The sequence below is a fragment of the Nomascus leucogenys genome, chromosome 19 (genome assembly GCF_006542625.1).
Source record: "Nomascus leucogenys isolate Asia chromosome 19, Asia_NLE_v1, whole genome shotgun sequence".
Lineage (NCBI taxonomy): Eukaryota > Metazoa > Chordata > Mammalia > Primates > Hylobatidae > Nomascus > Nomascus leucogenys.
This window is the reverse complement of record NC_044399.1, coordinates 54,792,805-54,810,097: the sequence shown is the minus strand read 5'-3', so window position 1 is coordinate 54,810,097 and position 17,293 is coordinate 54,792,805. Positions and strand designations below refer to the sequence as shown.

General features: G+C 45.8%; 1 protein-coding gene across 4 annotated transcripts in view; it reads right to left on the bottom strand.

Moving 5' to 3' along the window:
• The window catches only part of MEMO1 (mediator of cell motility 1), a 159,171-nt gene that overhangs the window by 139,853 nt on the left and 2,025 nt on the right, over positions 1 to 17,293 (bottom strand). For 3 of the 4 annotated variants that reach the window (XR_004026925.1, XM_030799356.1, XM_030799355.1), the window contains exons 3-5: positions 12,013 to 12,196; positions 6,467 to 7,565; positions 5,708 to 5,785 (exon numbers count right to left, since the gene is read on the bottom strand). Coding sequence is in view for 1 of the 4 variants with exons in the window: in XM_030799355.1 (XP_030655215.1) it covers positions 5,708 to 5,768 (61 nt within the window). In the remaining 3 variants the exon portion in view is untranslated. Of the gene's footprint in view, positions 1 to 5,707; positions 6,126 to 6,466; positions 7,566 to 12,012; positions 12,197 to 17,293 lie in introns of those variants that run through there. The other variant, XM_030799357.1, reaches the window with a different exon arrangement.

Sequence of the window (17,293 nt, the reverse complement as noted above, 5' to 3'; positions counted from 1 at the left end):
CACTACAATATCACTACACACCCTTCCAGAATAACTACAAATAAAAAGACTGACAATACCAAGTGTTAGCAAAGATGAAAAGCAACTGGAGCTCTTGTACACTGCTGGTGGGAGTGTAAATTTGTAAAACCAATTTGCAAAACTTTAGCAGAATCTGTTAAAACTTATCATATGGGACCGGGCACAGTGGCTTACACTTGTAATCCCAGTACTTTGGTAGGCTGAGCCGGCGTTGGGTGGTGGGGGGTGGGGGGGGCAAATCACCTGAGGTCAGAAGTTCAAGACCAACCCGGCCAACATGCTGAAACCCCATCTCTACTAAAAATACAAAAATTAGCCGGGTGTGGTGGTGCATACCTGTAATCCCAGCTATTCGAGAGGCTGAGGCAGGAGAACTGCTTGAACCTGGGAGGCAGAGGTTGCAGTGAGCTGAGATCGCGCCACTGCCCTCCAGCCTGGGCAACAGAGTTAGACTCCGTCTCAAAAAAAAAAAAAAACCAAGAAACAAAAAAAACTTTACCATTTGCATAGACCATGATCTAATCACTCCACCCTAAGGCATATATCCATCAAAAATCACATATACATCGACCAAAAAAAGGTATAAAAGTGTTCACAGCAGCAAAACTAAAAAACCCAAATGTCCATCAACAGAATAAACCGGAATTGTCACACAACAGAATGAACAAAGTACAATACAACATGTATTAATCTTACAAATGTAACACTGAGCAAAAGCTCAAAGGAGCCAGGTGCAGTGGCTCACACCTATAATTCCAACACTTAAGGAGACTGAAGAAGGAAGACTGTTTGAGCCCAGGAAGTTGAGGCTGCAGTGAGCTATGATCGAGCCACAGCACTCTAGCCTGGGCAACAGAGAAACTCTATCTCCAAAAAAAAAAAAGAAGCTCAAAGAGTACATACTGTATAATTCCACTGATACAGAATTGGAAAACAGACAAAATTTTTCTATGTTCTTAAAATACAAGGAACATGGAATGGGGAGAGGGGCATTTGGTGGGAATTCCAGTACTGATGTGTTTCTTGAGTTGAATACTCATTATGTGAATATACTTATTCATCTAGCTGAACTTGTTTAAAGTATGTCATACTTTAAAAATCTTACACTCATTGGATCCCTAACTGGCAGAACAGGATTGGTAATCCCTTCCTACCACCAAGATGCTTCATCTATACCATGATCAGAGACTTGAATGGCAGCAGTCTCACATCAGCCCCACCGCTCTTCAGAATGTAAACATTTGTATCCCTGTACATATATGCTGCCAATACTTACCACTTGCTAATTATATGCCTACTATATGCCAAGCACTTTAACATTCAGTTAAATACTTATTGAGCATCTACTATGTACAAAGCCTATGCTGAGTACTTAGGGTACAAAAAAATGAGTAAGACATGGTACCTGGCTTACCTCATATACAGGTAACATCAAAAACCACGTTGGGGAGGCAAAGCACCAGGGTAGGTTTCTTGGAGGTGTTAACACTTGAGTCTTCAAAAGAGGAGTAGGAATTATCCCAACAAAGAATATTTCAACAGAGGGACCAGTTTGTGCAAGAGCACAGTGATAAGAAACAGCATGATGTATTTAAAGAAACAACAAACAACTATTAGATGTCACTTAAAGGGGGTAAAACCAAAACTGGGTTGGGGTAGGGGAAAGCGGTCATAGAGATAGGAAGATGGCAAGTTATGAGGGGACTTAGACCTTAACCAACAGGCAAGATAGATCAGTGAGGAAACGATCAAAGGAATGATTTGGCCAACATACTATTCAGGCAGCAGCACAGAAGATGGATTTAAAGGGATAGGACTGGCAGAAGAAGTCCAGTTTGAAGACAGTTGTAATTATCCTGACAGATGATGATAAGGGCCTAAAATAATGGAATGAAAGCGGTAGCAAATCTGGAGAAAACAGACTACATTTAGATTATGTTGCTGGTCCAGAGATCAAACTTTGACAACCAGTAACCTACACTGGCTAGGGTTTGGCAAATTTTTTCTATGAAGAGCCAAAGAGTAAATATTTCAGACTTCATGTGTCAAATACAGTCTCTACAGCATTTCATGTTTTTGTTTGTTTTTTAAACAACCCATTAAATATTAACAACCATTCTTAGCTACTGGACCTTACCAAAAAAAAAAAAGGCTGCAGCTACATTTGCGGTATGGGCCACAGTTAGTTTGCTGATCCCTGCTGCACACACATAAAGTGAGAATGGGCTGGGTGTGGTGGCTCACGCCTGTAATCCCAGCACTTTGGGAGGCGAGGCAGGCAGATCACGAGGTCAGGAGTTGAAGACCAGCCTGGCCAATATGGTGAAACCCCATCTCTACTAAAAATACAAAAATTAGCCAGGCACCTTGGCGGGGGCCTGCAGTCTCAGCTACTCAAGAGGCTGAGGCAGAGGGATCTCTTGAACCCAGGAGGTGGAGGCTGCGGTGAGCCAAGATTGTCCCATTGCGCTCCACCCTGGGCAACAGAGCAAGATTCCATCTCAAAAAAAAAAAAAAGGAGAATGAATCATCCTATGAGATTAATTTTCCTAAAATGCTATTTGTATCATATTAGTCCCCTACTCAGAAACCTCCATTGGTCCTCACTCTCAACTGAGTAAGTCCAGTCCCAATGATGCCTAGCATTCATAGGCATCTGTACTCTAGGACGAGCCTACTACTCCAGGCTCATGAACTATGCCCCTGTGTACCTTCCATTCTTATTAAATTGAACTATTTACATTTACCTGCCTCTGTATCTGTGTGGGGTTTCCCAATCCAATGTTCCTTCCTCCCTGCTCCAAACCTGTTCAAATACCCTTCCTTCAAAGCATAATTCAAATCCTACCCCAAAATGATTCTACCCTCCTCAGTAGTCCTAAAAGCATATCTCAACTTACTTGATATTTATTTGGTGCCCTAAAAGTTATTACTTACTTCAAATAAACTGAAAATTCCTTGAGGGCAAGAAATAATTTATGTCACTCTCTATAAATGGATCTAGCATATAACAAGGGATAAACAAAAAGAAGATATATGTGTGTGTATATATGTAATATTTATATATGTACACACACACTTTTTTCTGAAATAGCTATATAACTAAAGCAAATGTGTTTTCACCCTTATTTATGTCGGTAATTAAACACATTAATTCTATGGACACAAGGTGAATGCTGTAGGAACCACAGAATGACAATCCACAAACACCTCTCCATCTCCTATTACTCACACTTTTTTAGGACTGATATGCTAGAGAAATAACACAAGTCCAATTTTTCCAACGGTCAATGTTATCAATGTAGGTACACTGACAAATATTAGACAGGCGTTACTAAACCCAGTCGAAGTTTACTTATCTGTAGTTGTACTTCATTTATTTTTAAAATACAAAATAAGCTTTTACAATTGAATTGCTTTAAATCTACCCTCAATTATTACTCAAGTTTAAAAAGTCCCACACTGACTCCCCCAAAAATTGTCATATATCTGGCCTTAATTTTAAGGTTCTCTGTGACAATGCACATTACCAAAAATGGCATTATTGATTTCACTCAGAATTTAGGGAAATAAGAATATACTTAGAATTTTTCTGAAAATAGTCCTCTTTAGTTCACTGTTGATAAATAACAATAATCACAGAATGTTTTGAGCTGGATTAACGAATTCATCTTAGAATACCAAAGAAGTCTTTCCAAATCCAAGTGTAAGCTATGCCATATAAGATTATCCAAAGAATGTTCAAGAATCTATAGAAATTCCTCCAGAATCACTTGCCCACATTCCAATGCAAACTACAACAAAAGTTTAAAACATTGAACTTCTGGCCTGGCACAGTGGCTCACGCCGGTAATCCCAGGACTTTGGGAGCCCCAGACGGGCGGATCATGAAGTCGGGAGTTAGAGACCAGCATGGCCAACATGGTGAAACCTGTCTCTACTGAAAATACAAAAAATTAGCTGGGCGTGGTGGCGCGTGCCTGTAATCTCAGCTACTCAGGAGGCTGAGGCAGGAGAATCGCTTGAACCCAGGAGGCGGAGGTTGCAGTAAGTCAAGATCGAGCCATTGCACTCCAGCCTGGGCGACAGAGCAAGACTCCGTCTAGGGAGGGGAAAAAAAAAACACTTTTCTACATGTTTCCCCATACGCTGAACAAGAATAATTTAACTGGCAATCTCAGGCTTTGAGGATGATTAAATGTTTATGAAGTACTTTAGGACCATGAATGGAAGCCACTGTAACCATAAAATGTCATATTTGCTTAATGCAAAACTATAGCTACCTGTTAGCTATAGCTGCAAATCCAATCCTCACAATTCTTTTGTGTCTCCCTAACACAGAAAATCTTCAGTGAGTCATGTATTTCAGTAAGGTACATGTATTTAATGAGCTACTTTAGCAACCTCAGAGAAACGAATTTTCTTCCAAATCTTTGCTTTCTCACAGGCCATGTCACTCTCCAAGCTAATTCTTTGAGAAGGGAAACATGATCCGATTCACCTCAAGAAGCTAGGCCTAGTTATTGACAAGCCAATACCAAAAGACTGAAGACTATGAGGAATCACAGTAGAACTTTCTTTGTCAACATACCAGAAATGTGACTCCTGAAAATAATCCCAGAAAACAGGCATTCTCACAAGCGCTTTATTATAGGGAAAGTCCCCACACTTTTACATAAAGAAGTCTAAAATGCTTTTAGGCAGTGGAGAAAGAAAACTCAACTCGCTCAAAGCTTAAACTTAATTTGTTGGGTAGTTCCAGCACCTGCCTGGTGTAGGGCGACCAGTGACTGGGGCGACTGCTCGGGAAAAGTGCTGATGCCATCTCCAGCTGCCCCTTTCGTGAATGACAGTAACAATCCAAACACTGACAAAAGAGCTGGGAGCCCCTCCACTCCCAAGCCCCTGCTTAGCAGTACTTCCACCCCAGCCCCAACATACAAAGTGACAAATCCCTGAAAGGCCCTCCTCTGACAGATCTCCCCATGCAGAGACCTCGTCCGTAGTCTGGTAACGTGAAAAAGTGCTACCCTTCACTCTCTACAAGACAGCGGAGCCCCTTAAAGGTGCGGGGAAACGCTGCCTCCTTCTCCAGCACCAGAGGCACGGGGCGAGAAGACTTCCTCTCCGGCTGCGGGCGCGGGGGCTCGGGGGCAGACCGAGAGAACTCCCTCTGGGCGAGGGCACTCCCCGGACCGCCAGCGGGGAGGGCAGGGAAGACGGGAAAGGAAAGGAAAGGGTCCCTGGCTCGGCAGGAGGGCGGAGGGTCGCTGCCCTGCGGCGTGGAGAAGCGGAGCTCGACGCCGGGCACACCGTCCTTCCCGGGGGTGGCAGCGGCCGGCCGCACGCTTCCTGCAAGCCAGAGGCGGCGACAAGTCGGCTCGGGTCCGGGAGCACGTTCCTTCCTCGAGCCTGGTCCTGAGGGAGGGCGCAGGCTGCCGAGGCGGCAACTCTCCCTCTCGCCCAACTCCGGCGAGCGTGAGGCCGGCCGGCCCCAGGCTGCCGGCGCGGGATGCCCGTCACCCGGGTGGGGGAGGCGGCGAGGCCGGCCTCGGCTCGCTCCCTCCCCACGCGGTCCGCGCCCTCGTCCCCGCCCGCCGCCGCCGCGGGGCCGGGCCGCCGACCTCGGCCGGCCGGGCGTGGGGCCAGGCGGCGACGGCGGCGGGCGGGCGGCCTGGGGCCCTACCTGAGGCTGTGTACCAGCTCCCGGCGTGACTGGCTTCCCGGCAGACCACTCGGTTGGACATCTTGGTGCCTGTGCCGCCTATGGTGCACGAGGATGAATGAGGAGGCGGCGGCGGCGGCAGGAGCGGCTCCGCGAGGGGACGAGACACCGCGGGCCCAGCCCAGGAGGAGGCGGCAGCGGGGAGGGGATCAGCCCGGCCCAGGAGGAGGAGGAAGAGGAGGAGGCGGCGGCCCAGGAGGAGGAGATGGCAGCCGGGGCGGTGGCGGCGACAGCAACAATCACCACAAACTCCGGCGACCGCCGGAAGATGGGGCCCACGGCGGCCTCACCGAAGCCCGGAAAGCCCTGGCCCCGGCCCCCGGCCCCCGGCGTCCCCGCTGCTGCCCAGCCGGGGCTGGTTCCGCCGAGCCGCCCCCACGGCCCCCTCCCCTCCCAGCTGGCCTCCCCGAGCCACCGCGGGTGACCCCACCCCCGTGACTCCGCGCCCGCCCCCGCCCCCCACCCCCCGCGGGGCTCCCCGCACCCACTCCCACCCCCGGCAGGGCCCTCCAGCCCGGCCGCCCGCCGCCGGCCCCGCCCCGCTCCTCCTCCCGGCCGCGCGGCGAGGTTAACGGCGGAAACCGGACAGGCCTGACGGCATCTGGGGTCGGGCAGCCCCGCGAGGAGGCAGCGGCGGCTGCAGCTACGCTCACACAAAAGCCCAGGGCCGGGGCCTGAACCGGGGAAGGCAGACCCGGAGAAGAGCCAACGCTTCCTTACTCGCCACTCTAACGGGTCCTGCCCACTGAGCATGCCCAGCACCGCTGCCTAGCCCGCCGAGGAATCTCAACGTGCACGCTCCGCTCTCCGGGGTTTAGCGGCAGCAGAGGCTGGGAGGTGGGGGGCAGGGCGCGGGGAGCAGGACGCAGCCGCAAGGCAAGCCCCCTCCCCCAGCCAACTTCCTCAAATGGACAGCACCTAGGGCTGGCGGATGCGGCTTTCCACGAGGACATTCCCGCAGGTATCCACCATATACAGGCATCTCTCATGGATTCGCACCCCCAAGATCTCATTCCTAGGGTGGCACGCCGGGAAGTTCATCTGTAGAAGCAGGCGCGTGGTAAAGTGTGCCTGTGGTCCTGCAAATGCTAGATTTTGCTTCACAGGGTCACTCTTACCACCTAATGGTGGCTTTGACACTATAACCATTTATCTTGTTTCATGTTGTATTTATGTAGGTGCATGTCTTATCTCCCTAACTAAGGTGTTTGATATAACTAGCCTCAGTTATCCTCAGCTGTAAAATGGGGACACTCAAGGAGTGTACCTAGGATTATAAGAGCTGTTGAATGTGAACAGCCTGACAGGTTAAGCCTACAACAAATATTATTTTCACCTTTGTCATCTTATAAATCCCATTATTCCACATAAATGTCAAGAACAAATAATTTTTTTACAATCGTGTAAGAATCACAGCAAAGGAGGCTATCTTGGACTTCTGAGGAAGTGTTATTGTTACAAAGTACACCATTGCAAAAGTAGGAATAGAGGAAGAGAAAGTTGCATACATCCAATGAAAGTTTTGGGGCAAACACTATAAAATGTTTGTAACTGCATGGGCATGGTACCTCCTGCCTATAATCCCAGCACTTTGGGGACCTGAGGCAGTAGGACTGCTTGAGGCCAGGAGTTCTAGACCAGCCTGGAGAACACTATAATTTTTTTATTTTTTAATTATCCGGGCTTGGTGGCTTCGCCTGTGGTCGTAGCTACTTGGTAGGCGGAGGCAGGAGGATCACTTGAGCCCAGAAGGTCGAGGCTACAGTGAGCCATGATCACGCCACTGCATTCCAACCTGGGCAACATACGTAGCAAGACCCTGTCTCAAAAAAGAAAAGAAAAAAAAATTATATCTGAGTTTCATACTAAACAAGCCCCTAACAGATTCCAGAGTAGATGACTGGCTGTCTAGTATTCAAGTTTACTTTTTAAAGTGCTGTTCTGTTTCCTCTCCTCCTCCCACCTTCTCCAACTTTAGGGCCCAAGGATTTTGTGCAGTATCCCTGTCCTAAAGCCTAGTCAATTACTGGAACACTTCTGACTTTCATACCTTTTCCTAATTAGGCTAAAATCTCCACTGTATACTTGTTTACTCAAATTTTACCCTCTCCACCAACTTGCACAAAACATAATATGCAACAACAACAAAAAAATGGACATACCGTGTAGCCAAAACCTCTTTTTTTTTTTTTTTGAGACAGAGTCTCGCTCTGTCACCCAGGCTGGAGTGAGTGCAGTGGCTCGATCTCGGCTCATTGCAACCTCCGCCTCCAGAGTTCAAGCGAGATTCTCTTGCCTCAGCCTCCAGAGTAGCTGGGATTACGGGTGCCCACCACCATGCCCAGCTAGTTTTTGTATTTTAGTAGAGACGGGGTTTCACCATGTTGGCCAGGGTGGTCTTGAACTCCTAACCTCAGGTGTTCCACCCGCCTCGGCCTCCCAAAGTGCTGGGATTACAGGCATGAGCCATCGCACCCGGCCCAAAGCTACTTTAGAGGTAACAGAAAAAAAGTCTCGAGCTCTGATTACATGGTACTGTTCTGACAGTACCAAAACTCAGTGATCATTGATAAAATTGTAAACTTTTGTTGTAAGTTTCAAGAAAAGGAAACTGCCCTAAGTGCTTATATGATGATGGTTCTTATGGTTATTTATTGCTGATTGTTTCTATGAAAAAGAGGTGTGGGGTGTTGGGTGGGGGTGGCGGGGAGGGGATTGGATACAATTAAACAAAGAAAGCTTAGTATTTCAGGCCCTTCAAATTAGAAAGTCAGATTTGAGTCCTGCCCTGTCACTCATCAGCTGTGTGACCATGGACATCTAGTAATTTAACCTTTTCTAGCCTCAGTGTTATCTGTCAAATGCAAACAGGAGTAATATCTAACTCATGCTTGCTGTGAGAATTATTAAGGTATGTTAAAATGCTTCATAAGCTGTTCTTTATATTTGTTCTTATTATTATCCTCTACTCCTAGCAACAATCATAGGTCTCATTCCAAACTAGTAATCTAATTTAAAATTCAGCTTTCTCCCTATTAAAATGCTCTACTGAAATTTTCTTGCTGGTCAAACTGAATAAAGACCACAATGCAATTGAACTGAAAGGTTAGCAGATATTTAATGTTATCTCTAGGATGCCCTCAATATATACCACAATTATTCCCCCTGTCCACCTTATTCTAGCTACCTTACTCAAGTATACCCTTGAAAGAGGTTGAAACTATTCATTTATTCACCTCCTCTAAATTAAGGAAAATTCATATAATGCAAAATACTTTGTATTTTAGGAGAAGCTTATCTGGCAACACTGTACAATTTTCATGTTATTATCAACAATTTCCATTATATCCACCAGTGATTTTGGTTTGACCCTGCATAAGCATTATTCATAGTAGGGAGCAAGGAGGAAACTTTTATTAACAGACAATCCTTATGAAGCTCAGACTTCAAGAAATAAGAAGGAAGGCTGGGCGCGGTGGCTCCCGCCCGTAATCCCAGCACTTTGGGAGGCCAAGGTGGGTGGATCACGAGGTCAAGAGTTTGAGACCAGCCTGGCCAACAGGGCAAAACCCCGTCTCCACTAAAAATACAAAAATTAGCCAGGCATGGTGGCAGGTGCCTGTAATCCCAGCAACTCGGGAGACTGAGGCAGGAGAATCGCTTGAACCTGGGAGGTGGAGGTTGCTGTGAGCCGAGATCGTGCCATTGCACTCCAGCCTAGGTGACAAGAGCAAGACTCTGAGAAAGAAAGAAAGAGAGAAAGAGAGAGAGAGAGGGAGGGAGGGGAAGGAGGAAGGAAAGGGAAGGAAGGCAGCATGTCCAATATTTACTGCAGCACTCAGTAGTAGCAAACTACTAGAAACAACCACAATGTCCATCAATATGAAACTTGTTAAACTAGGATATACATATGCACCCATTAAAAAGAATGAAGTGGCTGGGCACAGTGGCTCATGCCTGTAATCCCAGCACTTTGGAAGGCTGAGGCAGGAGGATCACTTGAGGCCAGGAGTTCGAGACCAGCCTGGACAACATAGCAAGACAAAAAAAAAAGCTAAAAATAAATTTAAAACTTTGCCAGGCACAGTGGCACACGCCTATGGCCTCAGCTACTTGGGAGGCTGAAGTGGGAAGATTGCTTAAGCCCAGGAGTTTGAGACTGCAATGAGCTATGATCACACCATTGCACTCCAGGCTGGGCAACAGAGTGAGATCCCATCTTTTTTTTTTTTTTTTTTTCGTCTGTCACCAGGCTGGAGTCATGCCATCTCTGCTCGCTGCAGCTCCCCCCCCCCCCCCTCCCCCCCCCACCCCCCCCCCCCCCATTGATTTAGAGACGGTCACCGTGTCCGATCCCTGACCTCGTGCCCCCACCTCGGCCCCAATGCGGATACAGCGTGAGCCACCGCCCCTATCTTTTTTTTTTTTTTTTGAGACAGAGTCTCTCTCTGTTGCCCAGACTGGAGTGCAGTGGCGCAGTCTCGGCTCACTGCAAGCTCCGCCTCCCGGGTTCACGCCATTCTCCTGCCTCAGCCTCCCGGGTAGCTGGGACTACAGGCACCCGCCACCACGCCTGGCTAACTTTTTGTATTTTTAGTAGAGACAGGGTTTCACCGTGTTAGCCAGGATGGTTTCGATCTCCTGACCTCGTGATCTGCCCGCCTCAGCCTCCCAAAGTGCTGAGATTACAGGTGTGAGTTACCGCACCCAGCCGAGACCCCATCTTTAAAAAAAAAGAAAAAAAAGAATGAAATGGCACTATATACTAGTATGGAAAGAGTTTCAAAAAAGTGAAAAAAGCAAATTACAGAATGTATAAAGTATGCTTCCATTTGTATAGAAATGAATACTTGTATTTTCATATACTTGCATATGCATGGAATACTTCTAGAAGGTAATAACTTCTAGAAGTAACTGGGTGGCTGAGGTGGAAGGATGGAAAAAGGATTTAACCTTTCCAGTGTATATCTTTGTGTATCTTTTGTATTTTGTGCCATATACATATACTACATACCAAAAAAAAAAAACTCTATTTTTACATCTTTAGGCTTGATTTTGAATCTACACGGCAATATTAAACTGACCATTTTTAGATTCCACTTATCCACAACTAACAGCTTTAGAAGCACCCTAACACTGAAAGCCGTATAGATCAGAAAAATATTTTACAATAGTAACAGCGTTTTGAACAAATCAAGAGAAGAGTTTAACAGAGAGGGTCTTTTGATTTCAACTAAAACTGGTATTCTAACCTAGTATCAGTCAACTTTGCCCCTGTCTACCTTAGAAACCAAACATAATAAACGCTATTTATTAGATACTGTGTATCTGAACACTAGACTAAGTACATTAGATATTTAATAATTCCTGTAAGATAAAAATTTATTCATTTCCAATGTTTTGTAATACAATTTTTTACATAGAGCTTTTTTCCATATTTATTAATATTTAGGACGCTCAGAAATGGAATAACAGAGTCAAAAGATATAAGGAGCCAGGCACAGTGGCTCACACCTATAATCCCAAAATTTGGGGAGGCCAAGGCAGGAGGATCACTTCAGTTCAAGAGTTAAAGACCAGCCTGGGGCAACATAGCAAGATCTCATCTCTACTAAAAACAAATTAGCCTGACATAGTAACACACCCCTGTAGTACCACGTGCCCTGTAGTACCAGCTACTCGGGAGGCTGAGGCAGGAGGATTGCTTGAGCCCAGGAGTTCAAAGCTGCAGGGACCTATGACTGTGCCACTGCAATCCAGGCTGACAGAACAAGATCCTGCCTAAAAAAAAAAAAAACAAAGCTTTGTTAAAGGCTGGCAAGGTTGATTTTGTTTTCAGACAGAGTCTCGCTCTGTTGCCCAGGGAGTGCATTGGCACAATCTCGGCTCACTGCCTCTCGGGATCCAGCAATTCTCCTGCCTCAGCCTCCCGGATAGCTGGGATTACAGGCACGCACCACCATGCCTGGCTAATTTTTGTATTTTTAGTAGAGATGGGGTTTCACCATATTGGCCAGGCTGGTCTCAAACTCCTGACTTCTGGTGATCTGACTGCCTCAGCCTCGCAAGGTGCTGGGATTACAAGTGTGAGCCACCGTGCCCGGCCAAAGGCTGGCAAGGTTTTTTAAAAAACAATTATTCATTACCAACTACCCCTTTTATCACTGGTGACCTATTTTCCACTATTTTATTACTTTTCTTCTTTGCTAATTTATACCCAGAGATTTTATTTTTTAGTAAGTGGATTTTCTGTTATAGCCACTCACCGGTTTCATCTTTTGTGCCTCATTTTTCCAGTTTGATGATATGTCATCAGGCCTCCAATTGGTAATGCCATTTTGGAATCCAGTCCAGGAAAATACCTGGCTACAGTTTTGTATGCTCTTCCTAAAACGATTCCGTCGCTTCTAACAGGAAGTTATCCATCTTAAAATCCCACTGTACCTTCTCCTAAATGACATTTAAATAAAAGTTCAATATTCTTCCTTTAGCTGCATCAGAAATAGGTACATTGATCTCTTTCTATCCAACCCACTCTTCTCCCTTTTTTTTTCAATTCAAGGTTTCTATTTCCTCCAGGAATCTATTCCTGATTCACTCTACTGATCCTCCCAACTAACCCACCCACCAACGTAATTCATGAACTCACTCTTAAGGGATACAGTAGGTTTTACTCCATTTTTGTATTTATTTACTAAACAACGTCTGCATTAAATGGTCGAAGGTTAGGAACTGTTTATATGATTTCCAGTTATATATAATGTATGACACCAAAGTATAATAGTAACTTTCTTTTTTGTTGTTGTTGTTTTTTTGAGACAGAGTGTCACTCTGTCACCCAGGCTGGAGTGCAATGGTGTGATCTTGGTTCATTGCAGCCTCCGCCTCCCGGGTTCAAGGGATTCTCCTGCCTCAGCCTCCTGAGTAGCTGGGATTACAGGTGTTGACCACCACACCTGGCTAATTTTTGTATTTTTGGTAGAGACAGCGTTTCACCATGTTGGCCAGGCTGGTCTCAAACTCCTGACATCAGGTTATCCACCCACCTCGGCTTCCCAAAGTGCTGGGATTACAGGCGTGAGCCATGGCGCCTGGCCATATAGTAGTAACTTTCTAAACTGACTTCCATTTAACCAATTTATGAGAGTTTAAGTGGTGCTCTCCATTACCTCAGTAAAACACACTGAATAATGCCCATGAATAAACTGAACTCCTAAAGCTACTGGGCTACACTCTTTAAGAAACTCTCAGCTGGGGGTGGTGGCTTACGCCTATAATCCCAGCACTTTGGGAGGCCAAGGCGGGCAGATCATCTGAGGTTAGGAGTTCGAGACCAGCCTGGCCAACATGGTGAAACCCAGTCTCTACTAAAAATACAAAAATTAGCCAGGCATGGTGGCAGGCGTCTATAATCCCAGCTACTTGGGAGGCTGAGGCAGAAGAAGCTTGTACCCAGGAGGCAGAGGTTGCAGTGAGCCGAGATAGTGCCATTGCACTCCAGCCTGGGCAAGAAGACCAAAACACCATCTCAAAAAAAAAAAAAAGAAAGAAACTCTCACATTATGGCACTCTTTCTATATTTGTGTGTATGCCCAACAAGGATCAATTATGTTCTCCAACTTATTTATACCAGTTCTGTTAGGTACTGCCATTACCTAATTTAATTAAACATTACGTAAGCCAAAGAAATACAAATACCTAACACAAAAGGTGTGCTATGGTCTGAATGCTGTGTTCCCCCCAAATTCATATGTTGAAATCCTAACCACTAAAGCGATGGCATTATGAGTGGGGGATCTTTCAGAGGTAATTCAGTCATTTTATGAATGGATTAGTGGCCTTATAAGAGACCTCAGAGATCTAGCTAGTCCACGTCCACAATGTGAGGACAAAGCTAGAAGGTGCCATCTATGAACTAGAAAGTAGGCCCTCACTAGACAACTTTAATCTTGAACTTCCCAGATTCCAGAATTGTGAGAAATAAATTGTTGTTTACAGGCCACCCAACCTATAGTATTTTGTTATAGCAGGCCAGAAGGACTAAGACACGATGTTTGTAGAAAAATTAGGTTGAATGTTTTAGAAAGACTCAATTAAAAAAAAACTGTCAGAGGCAGACAAGATGAGTAAAGACTGATAAAACAAAAATAGCATTCTACAAATTATTTCTTAAATGTCTAAACCTTAAGATACTTTCAAAAAATTTGAAACTGAAATTTTTAGACCACGCATCATAGGTGTGCTTTGTGGAAGAAGGACGATACAGAATTCCATGAAAGAACTCATACCCAAAGACAAGACTAAAATCAAAAAATTACCAAATTCATATAGAATATTTTTAAGTTTAAAAAAAAAATGTCGGCCAGGCACAGTGGCTCACGCCTGTAATCCCAGCACTTTGAGAAGCTTAGGCAGGTGGATCACGAGGTCAGGAGAGAAAGACCATCCTAGCTAACATGGTAAAACACCGTCTCTACTTAAAATATAAAAAATTAGACAGGCATGGTGACAGCTAGTCATAGTCCCAGCTACTCAGGAGGCTGAGGCAGGAGAATCACTTGAACCCAGGAGGTGGAGGTTGCAGAGAGCATGCCATTGCACTCCAGCGTGGGCGAGCGAGCGACACTCCATCTCAAAAAAAAAAAATGTTTACAGCTAGGCATGGTGGCTCATGCCTGTAATCCCAGCACTTTGGGATGCAAAGGCGGGCGATTGCTTGAGCCCAGGAGTTCAAGACAAGCCTGGGCAACATGGTGAAATCCTGTCTCTACGAAAAATACAAAAAAAGCAAATTAGCCAGACATGGTGGCAAGCACCTGTAGTCCCAGCTACTCAGGAGGCTGAGGTGGGAGGATCACTTGAACCTAGGAGGTCAAGGCTGCAGTGAGCCGAGATCATCCCAGTACACTCCAACCTGGGTGATGGAGCAAGACTCCATCTCAAAAACAAACAAACAAAAAAACTTTCTACAGTATGTATCATTTATGATTACCTACAGTGACTCACTTTTATTTATTTATTTATTTATTTTGAGACAGAGTCTCGCTCTATCGCCCAGGCTGGAGTGCAGTGGCACCATCTCAGCTCATTACAACCTCTGCTTCCCGGGTTCAAGCGATTCTCCAGCCTCAGCCTCCTGAGTAGCTGGGACTACAGGCACGCACCACTGCACCCAGCTAATTGGTGACTCACTTTTTCATCTACTAGCTAGATCAGTGGGACTAGTTTTTCCATCAAAGAAAAATTTAGGCACACCTGACAGGTAATAGGGTATTAAGCTAAAATTAGCCAGGCGTGGTGGTTCTTGCCTGTAGTCCTAGCTACTTAGGAGGCTAAGGTGAGAGACTGGCTTGAGCCGAGGAGGCAGATTTCAGTGAGTCAAGATCATATCACTGCACTCCAGCCTGGGAAACACAGTCAGACGCCGTCTCAAAAAATATATATATAGTATTGGCAGGCTCACAGGCGTGAGCCACCATCCCAACACTTTGGGAGGCCGAGGCAGGTGGATTACTGGAGGTCAGGAGTTCGAGACCAGCCTGGCCAACATGGAGAAACCTGTCTCTATTAAAAATACAAAATTAGTTGGGTGTGGTGGTGTGCGCCTATAATCCCAGCTACTAGGGAGGCTGAGGCAGGAGAATTGCTTGAACCCAGGTGGCAGAGGTTGCAGTGAGCTGAGATCATGCCATCACACTCCAGCCTGGGCAAAAAGAGCAAAACTCCGTCTCAAAAAAAAAAATATATATATATATATATCTATATATAAAATGTTAAGATGGGTTTGAATCCCTGCCAAAAACTTAATTCCTCTGTAACCTTAAGGAAAGTATTCAAATGTTTCATCTATAAATGAAGTGTTAAACTAGCCGGGCATGGTGGTGCGTGCCTGTAGTCCCACCTGCTCAGGAGGCTGACGCGAGAAGATGACTTGAGCCCAGGAGTAAGCTATGCTCTTACCACCAGGCTCCAGCCTGGGTGACAGAGCAAGACTCTGTCTCAAAAACAAATAGGCTGGGCACAGTGGCTCTCACACCTATAATCCCAGCACCGTGGGAAGTTCAGACAGGTAGATAGCTTGAGGCCAGGGGTTCGAGTTCAAGACTAGCCTGGTCAACACAGTGAGAACTCGTCTCTGCAAAAGCTTAAAAAAAAAATTAGCCAGGCTCAGCAGTATACCTATAGTCCTAGCTCCTTGGAAGGGTAAGGCAAGAAGCTCACTTGAGCTTAGGGCTTCAAGGTTGCAGTGAGCTATGACCATGCCATTGCACTCCAACCTGGGTGACAGAGCAAGACCTCATCTCTAAATAAATAAAGTATTAAAATTAAAATTAAACCTACCCCAAATTTTGAGGGGTGAGGACTATGTTTATGGCCTTGATGGTAGTTATGGTTTCAGTGATCTATAGTTATCTCCAAAGTAATCAAGTTGTATATATTAAATATATACAGCTTTTTGTTCAATTATACTCTGATAAAGTGATTTTTTTAATAAAATTAAATAGGGATAAATTTTTTAAACTTAAATCCCCCTCACAGGTTCAAGGATTAAATGACAACTCATGTAAATATTTAGCATGCTGCCTGGCACATAAATACTCAAGTAAGTATTATGTGGACTGGCAGGAAAAGACATTCCTTGCCAGGCACAGTGGCTCGCACCTGTAATCCCAGCACTTTGGGAGGCCGAGGCAGCAGGATCACATGAGGTCAGGGGTTTGAGACCATCTGGGCAACATAGTGAGACCTCACCTCTTAAAAAAAAAAAAAAAAAAAATTGGCCGGGTGCGGTGGCTCACGCCTGTAATCCTAGCACGTTGGGAGGCCGAGGCGGACGGATTGCCTGAGCTCAGGAGTTCGCAACCAGCCTGGGCAACACGGTGAAACCCCGTCTGTAAGAAAATACAAAAAATTAGCCAGGTGTGGTGGCGTGCACCTGTAGTCTTAACTACTCAGGAGGCTGAGGCAGGAGAATTGCTTGAACCTGGGAGGCAGAGGTTGCAGTGAGCCACTGCACTCCAGCCTGGACAGAGCGAGACTCCGTCTAAAAAACTTAATAAAAAGACATTTCTATTCTTAGCCCTTACCACTAGGCTGAGTATTGCATCTTTACACTTCCAAAACTAGAATATCTTCTAATCAGTCCTTAACCAGAGGTATCAGAATGCCTTAAAGATTTTTGTCGGCCGGGCACAGTGGCTCACGCTTGTAATCCCAGCACTTTGGGAGGCCGAGGCGGGTGGATCACAAGGTCAGGAGATCGAGACCACAGTGAAACCCCGTCTCTACTAAAAATACAAAAAATTAGCCAGGTGTGGTGGCGGGCGCCTGTAGTCCCAGCTACTCGGAGAGGCTGAGGCAGGAGAATGGCGTGACCCCAGGAGGCAGAGCTTGCAGTGAGCCGAGATCACGCCACTGCACTCCAGCCTGGGCAACCAAGCAAGACTCCATCTCAAAAAAAAAAAAGCAACAACAAAAAAGGCTCTGTCCCATTGGGTCATGTTCACCAGGTGACAGCTATAGAGGCCCCTTAACACATAAATAATA